At 36.2% G+C, this 18,042-nt stretch overlaps 1 protein-coding gene across 5 annotated transcripts in view; it reads left to right on the forward strand.

Moving 5' to 3' along the window:
• Nucleotides 1–272: 272 nt before the first annotated feature.
• The window catches only part of TASOR (transcription activation suppressor), a 49,356-nt gene continuing 31,586 nt past the window's right edge, over nt 273–18,042 (forward strand). For all 5 annotated transcript variants that reach the window (XM_024556525.3, XM_045192392.2, XM_045192393.2 and 2 more), the window contains exons 1-8: nt 273–878; nt 9,721–9,866; nt 11,448–11,540; nt 12,179–12,251; nt 12,686–12,777; nt 13,392–13,553; nt 15,438–15,562; nt 17,567–17,598. In XM_024556525.3, coding sequence (XP_024412293.2) covers nt 536–878; nt 9,721–9,866; nt 11,448–11,540; nt 12,179–12,251; nt 12,686–12,777; nt 13,392–13,553; nt 15,438–15,562; nt 17,567–17,598 — 1,066 coding nt within the window. In that variant the 5' untranslated portion in view covers nt 273–535. The remainder of the gene's footprint in view (nt 879–9,720; nt 9,867–11,447; nt 11,541–12,178; nt 12,252–12,685; nt 12,778–13,391; nt 13,554–15,437; nt 15,563–17,566; nt 17,599–18,042) is intronic.

Genomic DNA, 18,042 nt, shown 5'->3' on the forward strand with positions numbered 1-18,042 from the left:
GCGACGCCTGCTCTACCGGCCCCGGCGACGGGTCTCCCTGGCCAGCTGCGCTGACCAGCAGTGGTCTTAGAAGTAGCTGCTCGCCTGGAGGTCCATCCAACCCGCAGCCAGCCTCGGCGTCGAGATACTCACGGGGCGTTGCCGTCGCCCCTTTTGGCGGGCTCCAGCGTGCCGAGGCTCCGCCTCCCGGCGCCTTCTTACCCACACCCGCGGAGGTGGGCGCCGCACCCCCATTGGCGGAGCCGTCCGTAGGACCCCGCCTCCTCCCGGTTCAGACGCGAGCACGTTTAGTGGCGGGGGCTGGCCGAAGAACTGCACGAGCGAGGAGAAGCTCCTAGGGTCCGATAGCACGGTTGCGGCACCGGCTTTGGGGCCCGCGAGAGGCTCCTGGGTCCGTAGCGCGGCCCTCGGCCACGGGGGGAAGGGGGTGGGTGGGCTGAGAGCAGCTAGGCGGCTACGCCTGCCCGCCGCCCCTTCCCCCCACCCCAGTCGACCTTGTTGGCAGAAGCTTCCCGGGCCTCCTCACGCCGGCGCGATGGCGACTCCTGCGGAGACAGAAGCTTACCCGCCGACGGACTCGAGCTGCGAAAGTGGCGGTGGCGGCGGCGGCGGCGGCGGCGACGAGGAGATGAAGCAGGAGCTTCCGGAGCTTGAATCCTCCTCACAAAATGGCGGCGGCGGCCTCAGCATCACGGAGCCCGGCAGCGGCGCCGGGCCTGAGGAGACCGCGGCGGCTGAGGCCACCGCGAGCGTTAGCCAAGAGCAGCCTCAAGACTCTTCTGAGGCGGGCGCGGCCGCTCTCCTCAAAGGCCCCGAAGAGCCCGAAAGACCCGTTAGGAGGATTTTTCAGATCCCCAGGAAGAGCAGAGAAAAGAAAGGTGGTGCCTCCCCTCTTCCCCAACCCCTCTTTCTCTCTCCCTTCCATCTTTTCATTAGAATCTGTCTCCTCTTCCCACACCCATTCGAGACACGTAAACACGCATGCAGCGCCAACCGCCTCTCCCCTCACTGCCACGGCCGCCCAGCTGCTGCGCTTGGTGCGAGAGGAAAGCGGTGGAACCACGCTCCCCTGCTCCCCCTCTCCCCGTGGAAGTTGGAAGTAGCTCAGGTTTGAAGCTTGTCCGTAAGGCTGCAGCTCCCAGAGAGGAAAGATGGTGCTCGGCGCCCCTCCCTCCCACCCCTGAAGGCAGAAAAGCTGATGTGTCCTCCTAATGATGCTTCTGAGAAGTCTCACTGTGGAAATAGCCCGTGGCCATGGATTCTGGAGCTTTCTCCAAGGCCATTGTTCAGAGGATCACAAGTGCTTCTCCCTGTGGAAATTCTTCAGCTATATGTGTCTACTTGAAATTTGCTGGATGTCAGCGTCTTCCCTTGTTTAGAAATATCCATTAGATGTGATCCATGCACACTGCTATTTTCCATCACACTTCATTTCCATGTAGATTTTTCTTGTTTTTGAAGCGTTTGATTAAATAGGTCTCTCTCTTTTTAAATACAAACTTCAGTGTATTTTTAAACTGTATTTCAGAAGAATGGGAAGGTAGGTTCTTGGTGCAGTAACTTCCCTATGGAAAAGAAATAGGGAGAGGCTAGCTTATGCCCAAGAGTCACTAATTTGATGTTGCAGATGAGAATTTAAGATTTAAAAAAAAAGTCCAGGCTAATTTTTGGAGCCAATGTGGGAAGTTACATGAACTACATTTTCCTTTTTTTTTTTTTTTTTAAAGCTTAATGCCACACGGTGACACAATTTAATGGAAATCAAACTTACTGTTTTCTATTATAGTACTATTTTTGACTATCCTGTGAGTTGGGATATTCTGGAGTTAGTCAATTTAAAGCTTCTTTTTCATTTACTGCGTGGTTCAGTTTGTCATGATTTCCTTTGGAAAATAATGGGAATTCCTTTATTTAGAGAAAACTTATTTGTAATTTGACTTAGTAAAGACTTAGGATCTGGAAGGAAGCATGTGCTTCTTTTCATATGCACAACCAGCTCCATTTGCGCAATTGAAATAGGTAGAGCCTTTTATCAGTTAGATACACATAAAGTCAAATTGTTAGTTTCTATTTAGATGACAAAGCCAAGGAAAGCCTTGTTAGAAACCATGGTGACAGGTGAAGTTACCTTGTGTCCACCACCACGACGAATATTTCCAGAAATAACTTTTAAGTGAGCTAATGTAGTATACTTTAGGGTTCAAGGGGATGCTTGTAAAGGTGGTCAATTCTTTTGATTTAGGTGTGTAGTATAGCCTATGTGAGGAAAGTTAGATGCCTAACCTAAATTACCAGTTGATAGTAGGTTGGAAATACATTCAGATGGGCTCTGGTTATGCGGTAGGAGATTGAATTTCTTTTTTCCAGTTTGATGACATTTTGAAGTCCATTTATTTTAGGTTTTCAGTGTCCAAAATATGGTTTATGGTATATCATAAACCATGATGATCACCTTTTACCTTTTGATAGGATCAGAAAACTGGCCTAGAAACCTTTACAGTTTGGTTTGAAATGAGGGAAAGCTCTAGGAAATGTAGAAAGGCACTATGTGTGTGTGTCTTTTTAATAAGATAAATTGTGAAACTGCTGTATTTGAACACTAAACGTGGATATAATTGGAAATTATGAAATACGAAATTTGTTTTCTCTCCTGAGACTGATGCCCCTTGGGGAAAATTTCTATTTTCCATTTTCACTTAAGTGGTAAAAGGTTGTTACCTTTCTCTTGTCAGGGAGGTTGTGTATAAGGAAAATATAACACATGGATTTTTTCATATTTAGTGAAAATAAGTAATTTTTAACTTGTCTAAATATACACTGAGCAGCAGCTATTCCAATGGTGCAATAACAATTTAAATAGAGCCTTTAAAAATTAAATAAACAACTATTTTACCACCATGGACTTTATCCTGTCTAACCAGAGAGCAGTTGGTGCTTGGTGATAGAATTTAGAAGAAAAATTGAACTTTTCATTATTTTTAGAAAATGTTTTATCAGAAACAGTGCAGCAGGTAATGCTGGTTTTACATTTCATTTCAAGATCATTTCTTGGAAGTTGTGAAAGGTGTAAGATTTGGCTAGATATTAGTTGTGGACATCCAAGTCTACTAATTGTGAATAGTAGATCATTTTTAGTAGACACCTGCTTGAACTTTTCAGTACCAAAGATTCTGTTGCATTCATTTTTTTTAATATGGCAAACCTTTTCTTGTGGCTATGTGTTTCCAGTGAAATTTAAGATTAGGACTTGAATATTTTTGGCACCTTAAAGGTAAAACCATGTGAGTATAATGCATTGACTTAGAAAGTTCTTTTCTTGGTCTTGACGGTAGTGTAACATCCAAAATTACTTGACAATATTACTTAGTTACAAGTAATTAAGTAATATTGGCAAATACTTTATAGTATTTATTCTGAGTAGTATTAACTAAATCTCAATCCTATGTGGTAGGTACTATTCCCATTTTATAGGTGAGGAAAGTGAAGTACTAGTGGAAGGTTAAATTAACTTGCCTAAGGTCACACAGCTAGTAGTAAATGGTGCAGTTGGAATTTGACTACTACAGTCTTTCCAAGGACTGGAGTAGTGGGGGGATGGTTTCAGGATGATTTGAGTGCATTACATTCAAGCTCACCTCCTGCTGTGTGGCCTTGTTCCTAACAGGCCCAGACTGGTACCCATCTGTGGCCCAGAGGTTGGGAACCACTGGTGTAGAGTACCTGTTACTACTCAAACTGTAGCAAGAATTTTCTTTCTTATAATAGAGTTTTATTTAGCTTTTGAACTGACCTGTTTTAAAAAAATGTTTTTTTAACCTAAATTTAGAAATGTTTAGCATGTCTTTATCCCTGGGAATTGAGGTTATGTTCATTTAAAATTAATGCATTTAGTCAATATTGACATATTAAATGACCTAGCTATTGACTGGAAGAGTAAAATTTTACTCTAATGTATGTTGTGTTATTTATTTGTTGGGCTATTTAATATAGTAGTTTAAAGAGGCACTATTTTACATTAACCAAATTGTAGAGTTGTATTTTGTTAGTAGATGTTTCACTATTGCCTTCTTTTACTTTAAAATCTAATACTGTAAAGTCATCAAAAGTAAGTTAAAATGGTAATTGTATTTGATATAGTTCGTTTTCTCCAAAGTTCTTGGGGATCACTTTCTATAAAATGTTTTTTGGTTAACGTTTTCTGTAGAGCATGAGATTAACTGCTCATGTACCTGTTTCTCATGCATGTGTGTTGCATATTACCTGCTTGCTCTCATGTACCTGCATCCATACCGGTCTAGTCTATGGCTGATTCTTCTCCCCAGCCTCCATCTTCTTCCACAAAATTTGCAATTGTCTTTTTGAAGACTTTGGAGCAAAGTGTCCTTAAGGAGATTGGCATGATGTTTTAGTAGTTATATGGGAATGACTGGGTTCTAAGTACCATAGATTTCCCTACATAGAAGTAAACCTGAAAAGGATATTGTAGGCAGAATCCAGTTATTCACATAAATTGTTTAATAGCTGCATGTAAATACTAGGTAATGGAAGTAAAATTTTCTTTGACCTAGTCTCTAGTCCAGAAAGTCAACAGTGTTCAATTTGTACTTGTCTCCATAGATGTCTGCCAATGTATTCATTCCTAATTCTGCAGTATGTTCAACATTGGTTTAGAGATGAAACACCACTCCTAAAGTAGTATGTCTGTAGCAATTTTATTAGACTGAAGAAAGGTGTTTTTTTTTTAAGTAACCTAATTATTATAAGGAACAAATCGGTATTTATTGTATTTTAATCATTAATACTGGTAGACTTTAGAGAGGTGGATTCAGAGAGAATTACAGACCATATGTGATCTTCAGTCTCTCTCCTTCCGTGAATTACTTTAAATTGGAATGTATAGTTCATATCATCCATTTGTATGTTTCGATAAGTGGTCTATCTTTTAAAAGTTTAGCTTGTTTTTATGTATATAATCATTTAAAAAAAGATTTATTTTTAGAGAGGGGAAGGAGAGAGAAAGAGAAACATCAATGTGTGGTTGCCTCTCGTGCACCCCTACTGGGGACCTGGGCCACAACCCAGGCATGTGCCCTGACTGGGAATTGAACCAGTGACCCTTTGGTTTGCAGGCCAGCATTCAATCCACTGAGCCACACCAGCCAGGGCATAATTTTGTTTTTTTACATACACACAAACAGGTAAGCATTGACACTAAATTGGTAAAGGTAATTGAGGAAAAATGTTGCTTTGACTAAGGAACTTTAGATGACCTCAGTTTTCTGTCTTTGTCAACTGTCTAAATATAACATTAAATTCTTAGGTATGTTTTGTATCCTACCAGTAATGAAAAATAATGATAGTATGGACTGGGAGTTGAAAGACCTGGGTTCTGGTTCTGACTCTGTGGTATAGTGTTTCCTCATATGAATTATAAATCTCCAAGTGCCTTTGTAAATCCATTCTTCAGGCCTATAAAACGCATTTATAATCAGTTTTGTTGATAGGGTTGTGAATTATCAGAAGTCAACTCTTCAGTTGACATGCATTTGACAGAAGTCCTGTAAATAAGTAAAATTATGGGTTTTTTTTTTTAATACCTATTTTAAGAGAAAGGGGGAAGGGGGGAGAAAGAAGAAGAGAAATATCATTGTGTGAAAGAAACATTGATTGGTTGCCTCTTGAACACTCCCAACAGGGGACCCGCCCTGCAACCCAGGCACATTCTGTGACAGGGAATTGAACCACAACCTTTTGTGGTCCTCACTCTGGCACTCAATCCACTGAGCAGCACCAGCCAGGGCTAAAATTACATGTTTTTTAATGTGTGGAAGAATTGTTGCTGCTGTTAACCTTTATAAACTAAAAAAAAAGGGTGTATGGCTTTTGGCCCTGTTAAAGGCACTAAAATGAAAAACGAGATTTGAAAGAAGACACATAAGAGTAGAAGTAGCATAACTTTAGGCATCATGTCCTTTTTGTTTTATAGCTAATAGTCTGTAAGTGTTCTATATTATTTCCTATTATAAAGTGAGGAAAAAATTATTTTTCTAGTTATTGGCAATACTAGTTTGAGTTCTTAAACACACTTTTTTTTTTTCCTGGTTTGGGATACAAGATTTGGAGCTCTGGGCAGCCTGAATTTGAATGCCAGCTGCCCTACTCATTAACTGTAACCTTGGGCGTGTTAACTTCAGCTGTCTCAGTTTCATTTGTGAAATGGGTATAATGAACTAAATAGGGTGGTTTCGATAATTAAGGTAATGCATGTAAACAAACCTCTTTGTACAGTATCTGAAAAGTAGTAATGACTCACTAATTATTAGACGCAATAATTGTCAGAATCCAGAGAACAATATATTGTATACTGACTTTAGTGAAATGAATGATTAGTACATAAACTGTTTTCCATTTGAAGTCACAAGGTTGTTTATTACTGCCTCAAAAAATGGGCCATAGTTAAGATTATGATTTGTATGTATTTCTGTCAAAGAAGTGATAGGATATGTTGATCAGGGTATATTTAGAGTTGAGAGTATTATTAAGTACAAAAAAGACTACCAGGGAATGTACATTCACAATAAAATGCTTAACTTTCTAAACTACCATTACTGGCACATTGAGCTGAATCCTTAAAAATAGTTAACCACATAATTTTATTTTTGTAGAAGTGATAATTGGGAAGAAAAAGTAGAAATTGCAACTCTAGCTGAACCTAGTAAAGCTAGCTGAGGCATTTGAAATGTAAAATACCCAAGACATGGTTTATTGTTAGATCAAAAGCCTTATACCATTTTTTTATATTTTATTCACAAGAATTTTTCCCATTGGCACTCTACTTGTGTGTATTTGACTCTTTAGGACATTACTTTGGGATGAAACAAACGTTAAATACTTTTTTGAGACTAACTTGAATTTTTTTTAAGGTTTTATTTATTTTTAGAGAGATGGGAAGGGAGGGAGTATGAGAGGGAGAGAAAAATTGATAGGTTACATTGATGGGTTGCTTCTCACATGCCCACAACCCAGGCATATGCCCTGACCTGGAATTGCACCAGTGACCTTTTGGTTGGCATGCCAGTGCTCAGTCCACCGAGCCACATTAGCCAGGGCTTGAGTGTTAATTGCTATGTAAGTTTACATGATTTAATGCTTAATTTTTCATGTAATGGATGGTGGAAATAGTGTTGGGGCAGCTTAACTTAGTTAGAAATAACTTATTTTATGTGGATTTGTAAAATGTCCAAGAAATTTGAAGCCATGTGATACTTTTTGGCACATTTTAAGTATCTGAATTCACTTTGTTTAGAAACATACAAATCAATCAAGCATAGTTTTTAAAAAAATTTTTACTGAATTTATTGGTTTGACATTGGTTAATAAAATTATATAGGTGTCAGGATACAGTTCTATAGTATATCATCTGTATTTTGTATTGTGTGTTCACTTCCCCTAGTCAAATCTTTCATTACCATTTGTCCCTCCATTACCCTCTTCTACCTCCCCCACTCCCTTTTCCCTCTGGTAATCACCATATTGTCTGTGTCTGAATTTTTTCTTCCTTAATCTCTTCACCTTTCTCACCCTGCCTCCCAACCTACCTTCCCTCTGACAGCTGTCAGTCTGTTCTCTGTATGTATGAGTCTGTTTATAGTTCATTTGTTGCTTTTTTTAAAAAAAATTTTCTTCATTGGATTCCACATATAAGTGAAATCATATGGTAGTTTTAAATCATGCTTGGCCCATTTTGGATGCGAAAAGCCTGAAAAGACTAGTCTGCTTGCTGTTTTTCTCGCCAAGATTTTTTCTAGTTGGGGACAGTCACAGAGAAAAAAATGTTTTTTTCTACCACATTTTATAGAACAGATTTTAATTTAAAGAATGTATTTCTCTTGAGTTTCCATTTTGTTTTCTATATTACTGAATTGTTGAATATGTGACACCTAATTTCAAATGACAATAGTCATTTTTTAAAAAAAGACGCTTGACAAAGTCTGTTCTTTCCTTTACTCACTTACTTAGTCATTGAACTTGGGGCCACTGTTCTGACTACTGGCATGGTAAAGATAGAGTAGTGAACAAGGTATATAGAGTTACTGCTTTCATGAAGCTTATAATCAATAATTGAGTATATGCATGTGGTACAAATTAGGGTGGTTTTGAGGGCTTTATTCCCCCCCACTGCTAGTCAGTGTCTTTATTGCATTATAATTAGGTTGATACTATTCCTTTTCAAAAACATTTTTAGCGTGTGATCCCACAGTAGTAACCATTGTACAACATGCATTGTCATTGAAAGCTATATTTTTACACTTTTTTAGATTTTAAAATTTTTGTTTATTTTTAGAGAGGGGGGAAGGGAGGGAGAAAGAGAGGGAGAGAAACGTGGATCTGTTGTCTCTCTTATGTCCCCAACTGGGGACCTGGCCCACAACCCAGGCATGTGCCCTGATTCTAGGAATTGACTGAGTGATCTTTTGGTTTGTGGGACAGCACTCAACCTACTCAGCAACACCCATCAAGGCTACAAACACTTTTGTAATACGTATATGGCTTGGTAAATTAATGGATCAATGAATTTATCATTTAACATCATGTCCTTAATAACTATGTATAGAAAATACAGTAAAAACAGTTCATTAGTTATGTAGTACTTATAAGAGGATATGTAAGAAAACACTTTCTGTATTTTGTTTTTGACATTTATTGACTAAAAGTAGTGTTTTGAAAGAACAGGAATAAAGTATAACATAAGTTATCTACAGTGAAAAATAAGTGGTTCCTTTTTGATTTGGGGAAAATTTATGCATATGTATACTTTGAAATTCATTAGTAAGTAAAATTATTTCATGCATAAAGTGGAAATTTAAGGTTGTTAGACCAGTAATCCAGTGGTCCAAGAATGATACTTAAGTATTTTAAAAATTAAATGAGGAATGAAATAGTTGGTGGAGTGGGGAATAAAAACCTTTATTGTCTTTGTGCCAGATACTGTGCTTAATGCTTTTTTCATGTGTCGTCTGGTGTGGCATGTGGCATAATAGTGGTTACTAGGATAGCTGGATTTCTCTTACTCTATAGATGAGAGAACTGAGCTCGTGTTTGGTTGATTCACCCAGGATCTCCGTAAAGCCAGAAAATGCTAGATAGGATATTTGCATTCATGTTTGACTCTAAAGCTCCACATCTTTTCACTCAGTTTTCATGATAAATGTCCTACCATTTTATATTGGTAATACAAGGTGCCAGTGGATGCAGTGTATCTAACTTTAGTACTAAACACCAAATAGAATCATTTTCTTGTCTTTGTCTCATTAAATATTTTTATGATTTATCATTAAGGGTGTAAGCATTTAATTTGGTGAAATAAATGGTCCACTATTTCAGTGTAACATAAATGGGAGTTGAGATATGTTAAATATATGGGCAAGTTCTTATGAGACTCTTGAAGCAGTTTAGGTTGCCTAATGTAGCATGCCTAAGGTTTGCAAAATTATGACACCGTCTGCTTATGTAATGCCAGGTTCTCATTGTTAAAGGGACTGGTTGGTTTGGGCAAGTGTTTTTACTTTTTTCTTCAATGAATTAATAAGTAACTCTTTAGTATATCACTAAGGAAGATAATCATGAAACCTTTTTTAATTTTATTTAAAAGCCCACAAAATATAAAAAACTACATTTAAGATGGAATAATCTTAAAATGAATAATATTTTTTATTTTAGCACTTTTTCAGCCATTAACTCCAGGATCTCGTGAATTTGAAGATGTTTTAAATATTCTCCATTCATCTTACCTTGAACCAACCTCAGTAACAAATTTTAACTACAAGCGTGCTTGCTTGGTACATAATGAGCTTTTGGAAAAGGAGGTATGTTTTGAATTGTGATTGTTGTCAGATTCTGCAGAATCAATTAATAGCCTGGAATTTGTTTTACTTTCCCTTTCTTTAAAAATGCTAGAGTTCTTAGGAAAGCCAAATTATGGAAGGGAAAAAAGTTTTAAATGACTCTTTTTTCCCCCCCTAAACATTGTTGATATGTCACTACATTGATCTGCTGTTAATGTGTGATTATGTAAAATAACTTTGTTTACTAAAAGTGAATCTTAAGCATAAGGATAGCTTATTGCTTTTTTTTTTTTTTGAGATTTTATTTATTTAATTTTAGAGGGGAAGGGAGGGAGAAAGAAAGAGAGAAACATCAGTGTGTGGTTGCCTCTTGAGCACCCCCTGCTGGGGACCTGGCCTGCAACCCAGGCATGTGCCCTGACTGGGAATCGAACCAGTGACCCTTTGGTTCACAGGCTGGTGCTCATTTCACTGAGCCACACCAGCTGGGGCTTTGCTCTTTTAAGTACATGCCAATTAAATGGAATCACTGATCATATAATATGTCTAAATTGCGAGATAATGAAGTGAAATATGTATTTTTCTTTTTTAGGACATGCTTAATCTTTTCCTGATTGTTATCTCATGATTGAATTATCTTATTAGATGAAATTTTAGTGAAAAAGTGTGAACAAAGGGAAATAGTTACGTGTGTTAGATAGTGAATTTACGTTTCATGTACATATTAGAATATTCCTTGAGTTTTGATTTAGGAAAATCCAATGTGTAAATTCTGAAGTAATACAAGTAAGGTGTTTAGATATGTTTGATGTATGTATTACTTCCTAATGTACATGAAATACTATTATTTTTGTACTTTTGTAAGTTGGTTAACCCAGTGCTACCAGAATTTAACTTTGGAAGGATCCCTATGTTACCGGCTGCCAGAGAAAATAAAAACCTTGGTAGTTTGATGTGGTTTCATGGTATGATAGTGTTATTTGTTAATTTTATATGAAAACTTAGTCTATAGATTTTCTGAGTATATTATTGAAGATCAGTAATGGCCTACGTACTACATACATTAAATCTATTAGACATGGGCTGTCTCTTTCGAATATATATTTATCTACTTGTATCTAAAAGCAAAAGCCAGCAGTTTAGGGTGACTTACCCTAAACTATGTATGGAGCACGTTTTATGTACTTGGCATTGAGAATACACTTACTAAGAAATGAAACATTTTTTCTTGTCTTGAGTTTATAGTTAAGTTGGTCATTGTACAGAGATTTATTAAACCACTTTATGCAGTGCACCAGGTTAAATAAAATGAAAGATCCAAAGATAATTAAAACAACTTAAAAAATGTATGGGAGAGTTGGAGTGGTAAAATTTTAATAGAAATGAAATTAAAATTGATAAATACCAGATGCTTATTTGACTATATTGTAAAAGAAAAGAACCAATTAAAACAGGAGAAAAATGAAAATGCAGAAATTACAGGTAAAGAAAAGATAATTTCTACTTCGGTAGGTTTGTAATTTTTTAGAAATAAAATTTCTGAAACTCAACTCAAAATGTAATCACATACTGCAGAGTTGTTATAGGTTTAATTTCATTTAGTTTACAGAAAAGCGAAGAGAATTGAAGTTTGATGGACGTTTAGATAAAGAACTTTCAGAATCCTATGCATTTCTGATGGTTGATCGATATCAGGTGAGTGATCCCATTTTATAAAAAACAATTTGAGGATGTTCCCATTGTAAGATACCAATTTTTTAGTTATTCAGCAGTACACTTGATAATTATAAATAACATTTTCTTGATGTATAAATAGAAGAAATGATTTAGTAAGGCAAAGGTATTTCATTGTTTTGTAATTTGTTTTTCAGATGTGTTCATTTTTTTTCTGACCAAACCTATTTTCTTCTAGAATGTGCTGGATAGTGAATAATTTTCCCTTTATTAAAATAGATTATCTCGCATATTGTTGTTTACATGTGCTGGGACCTATTTTTTCTCCTTTAATTGAAGATTTTTTAGGTGAAATTATTTCCGCTTTAAATATTTTGCTAGTTCTAATTCACTCTAAAAGGGTATGTTTATACATGAGTGACATGAATTCTAACTATCTCACACCCAGCATAAATAAACATGGATTTCAGCTATGGTTACATTGGAATTGTAAGCCAGTTTCACATTGATATTTAGTCATAAACTGCCATATATGTAAAATGTAATGTACAAAAATACATGGGTTAGAAGCTTAGGTTTTATTTAAAACAAGTTTACAAATTATCTTTTCACATTTTCCATGTATTAAGATTGCAAGATGAAGTGTTTTGTTTATTTAGGTTCAAAGCATATGTGAAAAAGGATTACAGGTGGGCCAGTCCAAAATAACAATTCTTGGCAGTCCTTCCATGGGTAATCTTTTTTTTTCATTTATCTACTATTTAAGTTGCCATTTAAAAATACATTATCTCATTTTGCTGCAGTCCTTATAATTAAATTTATATATGTGTTGTCGTGTTCCCAAAAAAGGAGACTAATTTTAGGTTCTGTGACGTAGAACCAGTTTCATTCTTTGTTTCTGATTTTTGCATGCTCCAAATTGATAGAAGAAAAATTATCTTTTTTTAAATGTCTTAAACTAGTCCTAGTAATTTTGAACAATTTGATTAGTTGCATGTTTTCTTTTGGTTTTAATTTGCTTTGATTAAATATTAGCTATCTTTACTGTCATTACATTTTTGTAAAGATGTCAGTCATATTATTTATCTCTTATCATTAAATATTTAGTTTTTTGTAGTCTTGTCCTTACTCAAATTCCAATTTAAAAAATTTTCCCTCTTTATTAGGTATCTATCTTTCTAGGTATGCTGATTTATTACAAGCTAATCCTTTGGAAGCTGGGGCAGTGGGTGATATTATTATTTTTAAAATAATGAAGGTAATTTCAACTTTTACATTTCATATATCAAAGACAATTTCATCTGGGTTTTAATTGACCCTGCTTTCGGATGTTTGATTAAATTAAAAACTGCTTACTTGTGTTTAGTATAAAGATACTTTTGAGAGTGTTGTGCCATCTTTGATGTAAATAGACTCAGCACGGATGTCCAGCCTTTTGGCATTTCTGGGCCACACATTAAATACACAAACACTAATGAAGACTGATGAGCAAAATATAGGTCTTAAGTAAATTTACCATTTTGTTTTGGGCTGCATGTGGGCCGCAGGTTGACATCCTGCTAGAGTTTGGTTTCCTTTCCAAAGAATAGAGTGAAGAAAGGAGGATAATATGTTGGTAATGCCATTTAGGCTAATGAAGAGTGTTGTGAATAAAATTTTTATTTCCTTGTTATAGAACAAATTCAGACAACACTTAATTTGCATGGTGAACTTTTTCTTTTGCTTCAATATTGGCAAAAAGTGTTGAATGTTACTTTATTACCAGATATTAAAGGAAAAAAACCTGTTATAGGTCATCTATATTCAAAGAAGTATTCTATGATGGCAATTTCATTAGGTTTGGGTGGACTTAAAGGGTTTTCTGTATTTTAGGGTAAAATAAAGAGTATATACGACCCCATGGGTGTAAAAAGTTTGGACTCTACATTAAATAAAAGTACTTTGGATCCAACCCCAAAGCATGAATGTCACGTGTCAAAGAATGCCAATAGAATTACATCACTTTTGGCTTACCGAGCCTATGAGCTTACTCAGGTAGGTACCTGAATCCATTTTAGTGTTATGACCTAATGATACCTTTTGTCACCAAATCCTTTAAAGTGTCTCACTTTCAGTTTCCTCTTCCACGACAGTCTAGATACTGGTTTCCAAATTTTACTGCCAGACTCCAGTGTTTCTCACTGCTGTTTGTTCAGTGTTTCCAAGAAAACTCAGAAACATCGACTTGGAGATAATATTCAGATTCCTTAGCCTAGCTCACCCTGCCTGTAGACTGTTACGTCCATTAGTTTTTTTGTATCACCTCTGCCCTCAACACACCTCATTTCATTTTGAAGCCTGGGCTTTTACTGGCCTGGAAAGATCTCCTGCCTAATAAAATACTACTTATCTTTTAAGGTAGAGTTGAAGCCCCTTGAAATACCTTAATTCATATAATTTTGTACTGTTTATTTCATAGATGTTTTCTACTTTCATGAACATTTTTCTAAGATACAAACTTATAGTTAATTTTTAACCTTTATTCAGATGTAATTTATACAGAGTAAACTACACATAACTATTTGATGAATTTTAGTCATTATGTTTTTAAATGATGTTTGACTTTAAAGTAATACTGTTTTTAACAGTAATCCATACAAATGGATTGTATGTGAAAAATAATGGTGCTAATCTCCCTAGAAATGTGTTTTTTAAAAAATTTCTTTGATTTTTACTTTAATTACATAATATAAAATTTCTTTTTTTTTTAAATTCTCATCCAAGCACATGCTTATTGATTTTTTTTTTTTTTTTTTTTTTTAAAGAGGGGAAGGAAAGGAAGGAAGGGAGAGATAGAGGGAGGGAAAGAAACATCAATTGGTTGCCTTTCATAGATGCCCCAGCCAGGTACCAAACCCACAACCTAGGCACGTGCTCTGACCAGGAATCAAATCTGTGACCTTTTGGTTTGCGGGATGACACCCAAAAAACTGAAGCCACACCAACCAGGGTACTCCTTTCTTTTTGAAGAATCTCAGTAGGCAAGACCTGTTTTGTGGGGCTTTAGCAAAAATTATATTCACCAAAGTCATCTAGACTGACTTCATTTGATTACCTTCTGGACTGTAGTATTGGTAGGTGTGAGATATAACTATAGAGTAAGTATTGAGTTTTCTAGCAGACCTTTAAATGGCTTGATATTTCTAAAAAATTTCCATGCATTTTCAGAGCAACAACAACATTATTGAAATCAATAGTACCCCAAGGGAATGGACTTTGAAGCACAATGTCTTATTTGTAACCTGGGACACTCTTTAATGAAAACCACTAATCTGCAAGTCACAAAACCCTGATCTAATGAATGTTGTGAATAAGTGAAGGGGAAAAGCAGACAGGTAGTAATTAGAAGGTCAGCTACCTCTGTCACTTACGTAATCTCTTCCACCTCCCTTTTGCTGCTTTGTCTCTAGTTAGAGCCAAGAAAATGTTTTTCTTTTGATACGGATGAACAACAGCATGGTAGGTTTGGTTGTAATTGTGTCCTTAGTGTTTTACTTTTTGTATGAAATTGGCTTTTCTGGGCTGACGTGGGAGTCTCATAACATTTTTATGAGGAAATTTGTTGACCACATTCCCAGTGGTTAGCTCTTCAGAAATAAACTTTTGCAATACCTACTACTATCCTGGCATCTGGAGTGTGTGTACACCCACGCACACACACGCACACATGCATGCATGTATACATGGAATATTTTATGCCATAAAATATATAAAGTACAAATTATATAGTTAAATCGACAAGCAGTGCTTAAAGATATTTTCTGTTGGAGGCATATTTCAGAGTTATATTTCTCAAATATCAGGCAGATAAATACAAGATTTCCACTCTGTACTTTTTGCCTTCTTAAAGAAGTTAATTTTGCATTGTCTTATTTTTAGTATTATTTTTATGAGTATGGCTTTGATGAGCTAAGGCGAAGACCAAGACATGTGTGTCCATATGCTGTTGTGTCTTTTACTTACGAAGATGATCTGCAGCCTCCGAAGTTTGTTCCTGCATCAAGGTAAGGTGTAGGAGTTTTAGGCATCCTCCAGAATGGTATTCTATTACATATCCTGGACTGCCTGGTTAGAAGGAACACTTTATTTTGTTCCCATTTTCTTTTTCTTCCTTTGAAATTAATTAGATAAATAAATGTTCACAGTGATTTAAAAGGTCAGTGTGGAGGACAGATACTCAAACTATGTGGAAATACAGACTAACATTTACTTAAACCTCACCGGTTAACCTCTTTTTTCTTGATAATGAAGGTTTGCATAGCTGAGTAAATGCAGTTTTTAAAAGTGAAATTTTGTGTATTAGCTCTCTTAGAAATGGGGAGTTTCTACTAAAGATTCCCAGCCTCACCTCAAACCAGTTAAATCAAATATTTATTAAGTAGCTCAACTATTCATAGTCAAAAGCTTCCAGGTGATTCTGATTTTTAGAGTTGAGTAGCGTTGATGACTTCTTAAAAGCTCTAATATAAGGTCACCAAATACAAAGCAATTTCCCCTATATTTATTCTCAAGTAGTTATTCCACAAAATGTTTTGGCAAAATTAAGTAAGTGCAGTGGAACCTCGGTTCTCAAACTTAATTCATTCTGGAAAACTGGAAAACTTAATTCATTCGAGAAGTGAAAAAACCGAATCTCCTTCGTCACCTGAGAGACATGTGACTGTTTGTATAGCTGTCAGCACAAAAGGGTTTTCGGGTAGAGAACTAAGACCAGAAGTTCTGTTAGACAACTGAGATTTTTTCTGTGAACAACTTGGTTGAGAAACAAATTGTTCAAGAACCAAGATGTTCGAGAACTGAGGCTTGACTATAAACTTAAAAAGATATAGGTGGAATGGTCAAATGTCTACCTATTTTTACTTTGAATACCCATGTTCAGAGTCATGTAGATACCTGTTAATTTGGAAATACTGCTATTTTAAAAAGCCCCATTTCATAAAGCATTCTATACATTTTTGAGGTTGAGTTCTTTACAGTTTCCAGATCAAATAATCTTGTCTTCATTTCAATTGTTTGAGATATAGCACTTTTTTCATATCAGTGATTAGTTCTGGAAACCATCCATAGCCACAAGTACGGATTCATATAATATCTCGACAGTAGTGGTTTTGTGTGTGTGCACGTGTGTCTACGTTTATCTCCATGATACAGTTACCATAGCGCTTTTCAGCTGTGATCTTCAAAAGGTACTCATCACTTGATGATTATGAGGTCATACTCACAAGAATAATGACTGTCCATTTATTTTCTTTGCCTCCTGTTTGATTCTGTCTGTTGACTTTCATAGCATTTAAAACAAGCATTGATTGAACATGCTTGCTGTGCCTTGAATGTCACCATCAATGCACCTGCCTCAGGGCCTTTACATTTTGCTGTTCCCTCTCTTTCCCCTATTAGCTGCATAATTTACACCTATACTTCTTTCAGATCTCTCCTTAAAGATGACCTTCTCAGTGAGATCTTCTGTGATTTTTTTTTTAACCTCTGTACTCTTAGTGTCTTTTTCTTTTTATTCCTTAGAATTTAAAACCATTATCATCTGGTAAATTGTATACCTACCTTTCTGCTTGTTGTCTGTCTGCGTCATGAGTTATAAACTCTATGAAGGTAGGGGCTTATTCATCCCTGTAGTCCCCCTGTTAACTTAGAATACTAGTAAACATTTATTGAATGATGAATGAACATACTTAAGTATATATTAAGGCCATTTCTTCAGAGCTTATTACCAGAACAAAGTAATTGTCAGAGACATTAATGGATTCTATTTTTTCCTGATGAATATTTTTGGGGAAAATGATCCCTTAATTTTGGTGATTGAAACTAATTTTTTTCTCCAAGTAGACTTAGATTTATAAATGTCATAGTAAGTAAGTAACTGGTTCCTCCTAGTTGGAGGGGGAATTTCATTCTCTTGTATAGTATGCCATTAAAAATAGCAGTTAAATTAAGGTCCTGAATGTTAACTTTTATGTTAGCAATTAGTAATTTTTTTTTAAATTTATTTGTAGATCTAACAGCTTTAATGCTGATAGAAACACAGGTAAGTTTTTTCCTTTTGTTTTCTAAATCAAAAGTAATAGAGTGCACGTAGTAAAAAATAAGTGTTCTGTTTCATTTTTATAATGAATAGGAGACTGCAAAATATTAAAAAGGAGGGCAAGGTTGTGTTAAGATGTAGCATCAACATTTGGTCATCCAAGTGTAAGATCTTTTTTTTTTTTAATTTTTATTGTTATTCAATTACAGTTGTATGCCTTTTCTTCCCATCCCTCCACCCCACCGCAGCTGAACCCCCACCCCACCCCACCTCCCTCCCCCACCTCCACCCTCCCCCTTGGTTTTGTCCATGTGTCCTTTATAGTAGTTCCTGTAATCCCCTCTTCCCACTGCAAGTGTAAGCTCTTTAAGAAGCTACTTCTGCTGTGAATAGACCAAAAGGTTTTAGCACTTCGATTGATAATGGTAAAAAATAAAACAAGTTTCC

The sequence above is a fragment of the Desmodus rotundus genome, chromosome 8, assembly GCF_022682495.2.
Source record: "Desmodus rotundus isolate HL8 chromosome 8, HLdesRot8A.1, whole genome shotgun sequence".
Classification (NCBI taxonomy): domain Eukaryota; kingdom Metazoa; phylum Chordata; class Mammalia; order Chiroptera; family Phyllostomidae; genus Desmodus; species Desmodus rotundus.